At 41.2% G+C, this 12,372-nt stretch overlaps 1 protein-coding gene across 1 annotated transcript; it reads right to left on the bottom strand.

The window, feature by feature from the left end:
- Positions 1–10,431: 10,431 nt before the first annotated feature.
- Positions 10,432–11,385, bottom strand: LOC115513342 (olfactory receptor 5V1-like). Its single transcript, XM_030314572.1, has one exon. It carries the CDS (start codon positions 11,383–11,385, stop codon positions 10,432–10,434), a length of 954 nt encoding a protein of 317 aa, XP_030170432.1.
- Positions 11,386–12,372: the final 987 nt, after the last annotated feature.

Raw genomic sequence — 12,372 nt, 5'->3', positions numbered from 1 at the left:
GGGTGAAGCCACTCTGGAAAACAGTATGGAGTTCCCTCAACAAATAAAAAATAGAACTACACTATGATCCAGTAATTGAACTATTAGGTATTTACGCAAAAAATCAAACATACTGATTCAAAGGGACACACCCCCCCAATGTTTATAGCAGTACTATTGACAAAGGCCAAATTATGGAAAGACCCTAAATGTCCATCAATTAACAAATGGATAAGGAAGATGTGGAATATTACTCAGCGATCAAAAAGAATGAAATCCTGCCATTTGCAATGATGTGGATGGAACTAGAGTGTATTATGCTAAGCAAAATAAGTCAGAGAAAGATACCATGTGAGTTTACTCATCTGTGGAATTTAATAAACAAATGAATATATGGAAAGGGTGGGGGGAGAGGTGAGAGGGGAAAAAAACCACAAGAGACTCATAATCATAGAGAACAAACTGAGGGTTGGTGGAGGGATGTGGGTGGGGGGTGAGCTATATGGGGTATGGGCATTGAGGAGGGCACTTGTTATGATGGGCACTGGGTGTTGTATGTAAGTGATGAATCACTGAATTCTACTCCTGAAACCAATATCGCACTGTATGTTAGCTACCTAAAATTCATATTAAAAAAGTAAAACATAAAGAAAGAAATAAACTCTTTTCTAAACCATTTCATAAAATAAAAAAGGAGATCATTTTGTATCAGATGCTTCCTTCAGATAATAAAGAGAAAATGTAATGTTTCCCCCAAGATATGTTTAACGGGATCATAAAATTAACTTTCACACATCAAATTCTGTTAGGGTGATTCCTAGCAGGATCAAACTAAGGCACAGATCACTGGAACTTGTGCTGCATATTGATATAATTATTCCAAAAGAAGGATTAAGGTGAGGTTTTCTAAAAAAGACAATCTTTGAGCAGACAAGAGAGAAACATTATGGTTGTGTGAACTGGTGTTTTGAAGATCTTCACTCAAATTTCACTTGATTGTATTTTCAAACAAAAAATTGCAGTACTGTTCTGCATAACATTGTTTGGAAATGCACAGGGGTCATGGATTTGGGGTCAGGTCCCTGCACTCATGACCCATGCTTCTACCTGACGTGTATTCTCATCTGATATGAATTTGCAGTTGGATCTGAGTGAGGCTGGAAGGGGTCAATCATGGGAATAGTTCTGAGATGTGAGACTAAAGAAAAAATTGTGTTTCTTTAAGTAAAAAATTAGTTTCCAAATCAGCCTTAAAGCAGGATTTAACCACTGGTGATATTTTTGTGTATATATATATAAACAAACACTCAAATATGTTAATAAAAGTCAGTAAGTTGGTGGTTTAATTAGAACTTTGAATATAGTGGGTCATTGTCACAATAACTGAGTTCATCAGAATAATTAATGGAATGAAATAAGTGAATAAGTGAATGAAGGGTTGCATGGATACACAGAGATGATATGAACAAGGACCAGATCTCCTTCATTCTGGGTATTGAAGATCTTAGAGAAAAACAAACACTCAAGCTTTCTTGTAGTGTCTTCCTTTCCAATCATAAGAACGCTTTCCACGTCACAGCGGAGGGTGTGTTGTGTGCAGTAACTGATCTCTCCTTTCCCTGAGGAGGCCTTAGACTTGGAAGAAAGTTCATGCCAATGTTGTTGGCTAAGTGGCCTGCCCCAGAGGCCTCTTCCAGGAGTCAAATTGGGAAGATGTTAAAACCGTGAGGAAAACTGAATTAGAAGTGCCAATGGCCAAGCAAAGGCAGCTGCTGGGAAACAACCTTGGACGCAGTTGGAATGCATGCCTTGATGAGGCGTCTTGCTCTTCGGGGATAAACAATTACATACTTACTGACTTTGTGAAAACATTCACAACATTTTAATAATATAATTATCTGTACGCTTTCCAATGAGCCCCCAAGTGACCTTGGTAAAACAAGACCTTGCGTGACAACAGCAATTTCCAAGGAGACCATTTTAATTGCTTGGAAACTCAAACGGATGGCTTTAGCAGTTGCTGTTTGCTCTGTGTTGAAATGGGTGGGCTCCTTTCTGGTACAGGTCCTGATGAGCACACAGATTGAGTACAGATTAGCAGTTTCCATGATCTGGAGTCTCAGAAAGAAGATAAACACTGTCCGGGTCTCCAGAGCTGCTCTAGTTACCTACTGTCTGTATCAGAAGAAAGAATTCAGACTCCCAAATTTCAAATCCTTCTTTGTTTCGTGATTAAGTGAACTGGAATAATCTAATGAAATGCTCCAAACAGAGTGATTCAATCCCTCATTTTTCTTTTTACCTCTTTCATGAAAACGATAAACCATGCAGCTAAGTCTCAATGTAGCAGGTGCATCAGTTAAGAGTACAGCTTTTAAAACTAGATCCTTTGAGTTTCAATTGTTAGATAAGTGACCTCAGAAAGCTTGTTAGCAATTCTGTGGCTCAACTGCTTATCCGTAAAATGGTAGTAATAGTATCTCTCTATGTGGTTGGTGTGAAAATCAAGTAGGTTAATATATGCTTATCCTATTAAATAGTTACACATAATCTTTCTACCACCCAAAAAACAATGTTATTTTCTACAGCTACTTAGTTCAAATATTATGTTTGCAATTACGTTTTTAAAAATTACACTACTTATTGTACATAAAAAAAATGAAATTAAGAGGGACACCTGGGTGACTCAGTCAGTTAAGTGTCTGACTATTAATTTCAGTTCAGGTCATGATCTCACGGTTTGTGGGTTCAAGCTCTGCAGTGGGCTCCGTGCTGACAGCGTGAAGCCTGCTTGGTATTCTCTCTCTCTCTCTCTCTCTCTCTCTCTCTCTCTCTCTCTCTCAAAATAGATAAATTAAAAAAAAAAACTTAAAAAAAAATTAAGAAAACCATAATGATCTTGACTAAGATTGTACTGGTAGCAGTAATGCCCGACCTCAGACTCCAATCTTTTGACAAGAAGTCTGAGGACACTTCCAGCACCTACAGCTATTTCCATGCCCAGCCATAATTGCTGCTACAGCCAATTCTTCCAGTGCTGCCAGGGTTGAAACAGAATGGAAAGCTGCATCTGGAAAAAATAAGCATTGACTATTTTGTTTCACTTAATGTTAATCAAATTTCAAAATATAGGATCAGGTTCACGGTCTGGCAGCACAAGCCCACTCACCCCATCTCTTCCACTAAATGCTGAGAAAAAAAAATACCTGAAATTTGAGAAGCTATTAAGATAGCTAAAAACTAAATATTAACAGGTGGGTTAGGGAAGAATACTAGAATTCAAAGAACTACCAAATTGGCAGTGTTGACCATATTTTCCTCCAGAATTCCCAATCTGAGTTCAACACAATCAGAAACAGAAGTAACACAGCACCACAGCCCAGTCAGAGAAAGCTCTAGAAGCCCTCTGTCTCTGGCTCAAGGAGGTGAAGAGCAATTCCTAATGCTGACAAGGAGGAATACCAAAAGCTCTCCTAGTCCAGGCTCTTGAGAGAACATAACCAATAGGAAGAACAGAGAGAGAGAAATTCATTTAAATCTCTGGCAGGCTGGACTCCCAGGGAGAGCTGAGGCTGCAGACCAAGCCTCCCACGACAGCTGAAGTTACAAATGAGCCCGTCCTGATGTGATGCCCAGCCCATTCTGTGGCAGCAGTGGGAACAGAATCCACAAGAGTAAAATTTCTGATAGAGGGGAAGCTACCTCCCCACCCCTCGCACCGGCCGTCGGGTGAGAGCGGAGCCAGCACGCCCCCTCCCTCGCACTGCACCTGCTGTCCCGCGAGAGCGCAGCCAGCCCCCCATGCACCTGCGGTCCTGCAAGAGCGGAGCCAGCCCCCTCGCACTGGCGGTCCCCGCGAGAGCTCCGCTGATGTTCTCTCTTCCTGCTGCTCCTCAAGCCAAGTGTAGTGGAGGAAGTTCACGGCAGAGCAGCGTAATTAGAGGTCTAGATCTCCATCCAGAGGACCAAAACGGGACCCCACAGAATCAGGTATTACAGGGAGATAAAAGAGAGAGAACAAGTTTTGCATGTGTGAATCTGATACTAAATAGCAGAGCAAAAACTTGGAGAAGTAAACTTGATGGGACACTCAGTGGGAGTGATCTGAAGAACGCTTACAGTTTTGAAGATTGAACCAACATTACAACCATAGCCCAGAGAGGTGGGCTGGAACCCAAGGCTTGAACTGACCCGGATTAATTGCCTGCTAAGGCATCTGTACTCTGCTAGGATTGAAACAAGACCCAGAGTCTTGTAATATTCAAACCAATTAGAATATAATCCAAAATATTCAGCATACAAAGAACAAAAGAATCTCAACTTCCAGGGAAAGACAATCAACAGATGCCAATACTGAGAAGACAGAGATGTTGGACTATCTGACAAAGAATTTAAAGCAGATGTAAAGATGCTTAAGCAAGCGATTGAAAACACTCATAAAAAATATGGAGTAATAGAGTGTCTTAGCAAAAAAAAGAAAAGACAAATGGGAATTTTAGAACTAAACTACAATCACGAAAATAAATACTGTTGGATGGACTCAGTGGCAGAATGGAGATGAAAAAACAGAGGGAATAAACTTAAATTTGGGTCAGCAAAAATGATCCAACATGAGGAAAAGACAGAAAATACTAGGAAAAAATTAACAGAGCATTGGAAATCTGTGAGACAATAACAAAAGGTGGCATTTCTGTTACCAGAGTCCTGGTAGGAAGGAAAAAAAAATGTGTGATATTGAAAAAAATATATTGGAATAAATAATAATGAAAAACTTCCTAAGTTTGGTAAAAGATATGATTCTACAGATTCAAGAAGCTGAGACAACTCTAAACAAGATTAATGCTCCCAAAACAATCTACAACCAGAAATAATAATGAAAATTAAAGAGGAAATACTATAAACAGCCAGACAAAAACAAAAGATCAACTGTAGACTAGTGATTTGAATAACTGCAGATTACTCAATAGAAACTATGAAGGCGAGGGGTGCCTGGGTGGCTCTGTTGGTTAAGTGTCTGACTTCAGGTCAGGTCATAATCTCATAGTTCATGAGTTCAAGCCTGGTGTCAGGCTCTGTGCTGACCAGAGCCTGGAGACTTCTTCAGATTTTGTGTCTCCCTCTCTCTCTGCCTTTCCTCCACTTGCTTTCCCTCTCTCTCAAAAAAATAAACTTAAAAAAAAAGTTAGAAACAATGAAGACCAGAAGAAAGTGGAATGATTGTACAGTGCTTTTCCTTAAGGAATGATGTCAGATAAAAATATTCTCAGATGAGTGAAAACCCAAAGGGGTGATATTCACAAGAACATCACTGAAAGACTTAGTAAAGGAAGTTATTCAGACAGAATGGAAATAATACCAGAGGAAATTTGTAAAATCAGGAGTGAAGGAAGGGAACAGCAATAGTAAACATAGTAGGTTATCTTTCTTCTACAAAGTTTAAAGAATTCTCTTGATCAAAGAGAAAGTCTCAAGGGAAATCAATGAATACTTGAATCAGATCAAAATCGAAATGTAATTGTAAGATGTGTGAAATGTAGCTCAGGTTGTGCTTAAATGCTTCTATTAGAAAATAAGGAAGTTCTCAAATTAATAATTTAAACTTCAACCTTAAGAAAATGGAAAAAGAATAGGAAAGGAACCCAAATCATGTAGATGAATGAAAATAAGAAAGAATAGTAATCAATAAAATTGAAAAGAGAAAAGCAAGATAGAAAAATCAATGTAACCAAATGCTAGTTTTTTAAAAAATAATTAAAATAATAGGCCTCTAGCAATATTGACAAAGAAAACTAAAGGGAAGATAGAAATTAGAAATATAAATAATAAAATATCAGAAGCAAAAGATGTCAGCTCTTACCATTTCTATTCAACATTTTACTGACGGTCTTAGTGCAAAAAGAAAAAAAAAGGTTGAAAAGGAAGAAGTAAAACTTTCTATATATTTGAAACATAATGTTGCCATAAAAATGCCTTTGGAATCTACCAAAACAAAACAAAACCTACTTGAAATATGCTGTGAGGTAACTCAATCAGAAGAAGACGAATACCATACAATTTCACTCATATGTGGAATTTAAGAAACAAAACAGAAGATATGGAGAGGGGGAAGAGAAATGAAAAGGGAAATAAACCACAAGAGGCTCTTAACAGAGAACAAACTGAAGGTTGATGGAAGAAGGTGTGTGGGGGAGGGGCTAGATGGGGAATGGACATTAAGGAGGGCACCTGTTCAGATGAGAACTAGCTGTTGCATGTAAGTGATGGATCACTGGACTCTATTCCTGAAGCCATACTGCACTGCATGTTACTAACAAGAAATAAAAAGACAAGACAAGAAGGAAAGGAAGGAAGGAAGAAGGAAGGAAGGAAGGAAGGAAGGAAGGAAGGAAGGAAGGAAGGAAGGAAAGAAGGAAGAGGAAAAGGAAGAAAGGCAGACACTAGTAAGAAAAATTAACAAGAGGACACCCAAAGAAAGTTGCTTAGGTCATACAGACAAACTGTGTTTGGAACTGATGTCTTTGAGAGATTAGACTTCCATTGATAGTCTGAAAATTTTGATGTTGGTGAATCTTTACAAGAAGGACAAGTGAAGAGAGCTACATGCACCCTCATGTCAGATGTATTAACTGATGGAGGCCAGGAACTGTGGCATTTCTTAATTGTATGCAGAAAGGCACACATTTTCTATTTCTAAGAGTTGGAGAGGTGTTTTTTTTTTTTAAATCTAACCAGAAAATAAGATGTTCCCATCTTAAAACTCGAGGTTTGGTGAGATAATACACAAATTCATTGATTCCCTTCTTCCAGACCCCACACCTTATGCTGTAGGTAAAGGAGTGGACTATGGGCTCACTTCCAGGAAGTTGTGAACTTGGTTAGGCAAAGAGCCTAAACCCCTGACCAACTAAATAACATATTTTGCATACTTGTATTGTTTTATTTTTTTAACTTTTTTTTTACTCATTTTTTGAGAAACAGACACAGAGTTCAAGTGGGAGAGGGGGGAAAAGAGGAGAGAGAATCCCAAGCAGGCTCCTCACTGACAGCACAGAGCCTGAGGTGGGGCTCGAACCCACAAACTGCCAGATCATGACCTGAGCCAAAGTCAGACACTTAACTGACTGAGCCACCCAGGCACCCCTGTATTGTTATCTTTTAAATGTATGTGCTTGAGACTAATACAAAATTAGTTCATTAAAATATGTTACTGGGGAAAAAAAGAAAAATTAACAAGCTTTCAGTAGATAATATTATTACACAAAATCATTTGTGTTCCTGTATTTCTATACACCAGCAACAAACAGCTGCGAAACCAAATTTAAAGAAGAGAACCAGAAGCAAGAGCATAAACACAAACCATAAAATATTTTGGAATGAATTTCACCAAAACGACACGGAAGGATCTCCACACTGAAGACTAGAAATCAGTGCTGAAGAATTTAAAAGCACAAGTAAATGGAGAGATAAAACATGCTAATGTGCATCACGTAACCTAAACTGGGATGACGTGGATCCCAAGGGGGTAGACATTGGCTCTTGGGATACAAAAAAATTCTTAGATGTCACAATGACTCATGTCCCTCCAAAGGCCACAGTCCATGAACAACTACACAGTATATCTGAGATATGAAAATGTCATGGGGATGGGATGATTAGGGGGGAATAGGGTAAAGCCTCCTTAGGGGGATAATTTCAAAAGATCAGGAAACACTGCTCTATATAAAGTCTCTCCAAATTGATCTATACTTTCAATGCTTATAAAACTCCAGCAGGCTTTTGAGTAGAAATTGATAAATTGGTTTTAAAATTGATTTATAAATACAAAGATACTTGGAATGACCCAAACATTCTTGAAAAAGAACAAATTGGAGTATTTAAACACCTACCTCAAGACTAACTACAGAGCTACAGTAAGCCTGACCTGACTATGTGGGGTCAGTAGATGAATAGATCATGGGGCCAAAAATAGAAGAACTTGTGTGGGAGAGAAAGAGTGAAAATCAGCTTGAAATGATGAAGGAGAAAGCAGCCTTGCCATTATTCATGCCGAAGGGCAGACACGGATATGCCACCTGCAAAGTCAGCAGGGCATACAGGAGCATTTCAGGGGACGGCTGCTTTCTTCTCAGGAGCACCCAGGTTTACTATGCCATCTCTGGCTGGGGCACCTAACTGCTAAACAGGCCTGGCCACAGGAGAGCACCAGCCTCTTGTAAATTCCTGCTTCTCCCAAACCCTTCTCCACAGCCACCCCATTTAGAAATCACCCCCGCTTCCCATAGACCCTGCTCAGATTTCTTCAGATGGGAACCACACCTTACCAATGACACTTGCTTCCTTTCTGTGGTCAAGTGTGATGCATACTGGTTGCTCTGGAGGGCACTCCCTCACTGCAAATCAGTAAGTCTGATTTTTGTCAGACTACAGGTTACACCTGGTGGTCTTTGGCTGGCTAAGCTTAAATAAAACAACATAAAGCATCCACATAGAACAAGATATATGTGCCTGATTAACTTTTACCAAGGTGTCAAGATAATGCAAGGTGGAATGGTAGTCTTTTCTGCAAGGTGTGTGGCAATAACGCAACAAAACACAGGTATGTTTTCAGAACAAAAATAATAACCCTCAACATTACATCAACAATTAATTTGAGTTGGATCATAGACCTAAATATAAAAGCTACAGGAAAGTACTTTGTGGTTCTATGGTGGGTGAAGATGTCTTAGAGTACAAAAACCCAAAGAACTAACAGTCAAGGAAAGAAAAATATGATGACCAATTGGAATTCATTAAAAGTAAACATCTTTGCTTTTTAAAAGACACTATAAAGGAAAATGGAAAGCAAGCCGTAGATGAGGAATTGGATGAAATAACTGGGAATATGAATCCTGAGCCCTGAGTGGGGAAGGGTTATTCAGAGTTTCTAAAGGAGATAAGGTTGTAAGAAGGCAGTTGCTAGAACACCGAACACACAGGCTGCAGACAGTCATCAGATGAAGACAGGGGGTCTGCACAGAGGCACGGTAGGAGAGGGCCGCAGAAGGGACAGGTGCACAGGGACATGTGGCCAGCACAGGCACTCCGCCAACACCAGACAGGACACAGATGGGGAATCAGGACACCGGCTAGAGGCGTGAGCCACTCATAGGAGCAGGAGAAAGGTGAGGGATGGTGGCCCCTCCACCCTGAGCCTCTTCTCCCCACCTGCCAGCACCCTACTCCCTACATTGCAAGCGGCTTCTTCTCCCCACCTCCAAGCCTCTGTCCTTATCTGTCATTTTCTCTCCCTTTCCTGTATTTCTTTCCTGCACCATTTTGCCTGTCCACGTGTCTTGCCTTCATGTCTGTCCCCTACATGGTGATAACACAGAAAAAGCAGAAAGTTAGTACCTTCACTTTTAACACATGTAATTCCTACTCTCTTGTCTAACTATAGCTACTATGCAGCAAAGAGTTTCTATTCCCCCCAAAATCTGCAGTTACCTTTCTGTATACTTTTCTCTGATTCTGTGTTCTAAACTTTAGATAAAGATTTCCTGAATTCAAAGTACCTTACAATACAGCGAACTGCCGTGGGGGCTTATTTCTAGAAAAATTCCTTTAGCATATCCCGCTTCTGGGACAGAGTAAGGAATATAAACTGGAATTGAGAAACCATGACTATCTTCTTTCCAGCATGAATATGAATGGTCACGGACCCATGCAGCTGGTGGCTCACACAGCACTGTCAAAACCGCTGTAATGTGAACTCAGTGCCCTGGTTACAACGCTTTCTTTTTTTTTAATTTTTTTTTTCAACGTTTATTTATTTTTGGGACAGAGAGAGACAGAGCATGAACGGGGGAGGGGCAGAGAGAGAGGGAGACACAGAATCGGAAACAGGCTCCAGGCTCTGAGCCATCAGCCCAGAGCCCGACGCGGGGCTCGAACTCATGGACCGCGAGATCGTGACCTGGCTGAAGTCGGACGCTTAACCGACTGCGCCACCCAGGCGCCCCTACAACGCTTTCTTAAGAAGAACCTAATACAGAACGAAGAGCCAAAAGCATGACTTAAGTAATAGGGAGAGAAATATAACGAACACATAAGGAGCATTAGGAGAAAGCGTTTCACATTCCTCAACATGTAAGAGGTTGTACAAAAAGGAAGGAAGTACCAGGACGTGATGTCCACCAAGCACATATTGCGTGAAAGAGTGGCATCGTCTTTAGGATGAAGGATTTGGGGATGGACAGTCTCGCGAAGAAGAAAAGATCTAAAAAGAGCAACATCCATGTCTCTCCCACAGGACTAGCTGAAGCTCAAGAATACGGTCACTAAGGCTTCAGTGTGTCAGCTGGTCACTCTCTGTCCCCAGGCTGCAGTGAACTTGTAGGTTGAGTTTCAGTACAGACAGCTGCTGGGAAAAGCTAATTATCTGAGACAAGAATATTGGTTACAGGTGAGTGAAAGTTACACCTCAAAAGAAGGGATCGGTGGCTTCCACCTTCTCCCCAACACCTTCACGGCCCCTTTGATGTCCTTATTCCTCAGTGTGTAAATTACAGGGTTTAGCATGGGGGTAATGACACTGTATAACACAGAGACTAGCCTGTCTTTCTCCAGCGAGTATGTTGAGACGGGCCGCACGTATGTGAAGATGGCGCTGCCGTAGTACAGAAGGACAATGACCAGGTGCGAGGCACAGGTGGCAAATGCCTTTTGCCTCCCCTCTGAGGAGCGGATCCTCAAGATGGTAGAGATAATATAGAGGTAGGAGAGGACGATACCCAAGAAAGGCGCCCACCCAATGAAGACCCCAATGGACAGCAATGCCAACTCATTGACAGAAGTGTCCCCACAAGACAACAGCAGCAAAGGGGGGATGTCACAGAAGAAATACTGAATCTGGTTGTTGCCACAGAAGGGCAGGTGGAAGGTCAGTGCTGTGTGCACCACTGAGTTGAGGAAACCCCCAGTCCAACACGAGGCGGCTAAGCGGCCATACTGGGCCCTGTTCATAATCACTGAGTACCGTAGAGGTTTGCAGATTGCAATGTAACGGTCATACGCCATGGCCGCCAGGAGGAGACACTCTGATCCCACGAAGAAAATAAATGCAAAAAGCTGTGCCATGCAACCCAAATAGGAAATGCTCTTCTTCGCTGACAGGAGATGCACCATCATCTGGGGGACGTTGGTGGTGGTGTAGCAGATGTCAAGAAAGGCCAAATTCCTCAGAAAATGATACATGGGGGTGTGTAGATGTGGATCAGCCACGGTCACCAGGATAATGAAGATATTTCCTCCCAAAGTACAGATATAGGTCAGAAAGAAGACGGTGAAGAGTAAAAGTTGTGAATCAGTTAGATCAGAGAATCCCAAAATGATGAATTCAGACAGAACTGTTTGATTCTTTCCTTCCATGCCGCTGCCTGGTTTCCTTTTGGGGATTGGGCAAAAAGAAACACTGACTGCAGTAATCATGTACTGCAGCAGCAACGGTCTGCAGAACAAGAGAAGAGTGTTACAGAGGACAGTCATCCCAATGACTTCAGATTCCAGCCCAGAACGGCAGCGTCCTCCAGAGCTCAAACCTACCACCACACACAGACATAGTGTATCCAGTGTTTCCCTTGTAAACAAAACCTCAAACATACACGACACAGACAGCATTTAATTAGAAAAAAAAACACCATAAGGGGCACCATACATCCTAAGAGCCCTGTGTTAACAGTAACGGGTCAGGTCCACGTGCATCGTCTCAGTGAGCTGTGAACACAGTGTGTGCAAGTCTCCAGACAAAACCCTTCATTTCTCCACTAAAGCCCTTTACTGGTGATTTGGGTTGTGTCCTCCTAAGCAATTTTCGGTGCATAGATATTTTTTAAAAACATTTATTTATTTTGAGAGATGGAGACAGAGCATGAGTGGGTGAGGGGCAGAGAGAGGGACACAGAATCCAAAGCAGGCTCCAGGCTCTGAGCTTCCAGCACAGAGCCTGATGTGGGGCTCAAACCCCGCATCTGAGATCGTGACCTGAGCCGAAGTCAGACGCCTACCCAACTGAGCCAGCCAGGCGGCCCACGGTGCATAAATATTTAAAACAAGGCTCAGAAAGTACATGTTCTAACCTGCTTTTTCCTCAAACGCCATATTGTCATGATTTCCCAGGAGTATAAATATTCTCCCGAATCATGATATTTGAGTTATATACAGGTCTTCATATGAATACAGCAAACTTTTCATATACCCACCCTTATCAATGGATATTTATATTGTTTTATTTAATTTGTTATGATAAGTTTAGTAATAAGCACATTGAATTAGGATCCCTGAATTTTGGGTTAGGTTACCTATATTTTAAAAAACTTTCCAAGAGATTCATTCCAATAAATTAGAGACTGAGTGCTC

Source organism: Lynx canadensis, chromosome B2, assembly GCF_007474595.2.
Source record: "Lynx canadensis isolate LIC74 chromosome B2, mLynCan4.pri.v2, whole genome shotgun sequence".
NCBI lineage: Eukaryota > Metazoa > Chordata > Mammalia > Carnivora > Felidae > Lynx > Lynx canadensis.
The sequence above is the reverse complement of the archived record's forward strand: the minus strand, read 5'-3'. Positions and strand labels throughout refer to the sequence as shown.

What these genes read in the sequence shown, in the direction of transcription:
- LOC115513342 (XM_030314572.1), bottom strand. Translation starts at nt 11,385, where the DNA reads ATGGAAGGAAAGAATCAAACAGTTCTGTCTGAATTCATCATTTTGGGA.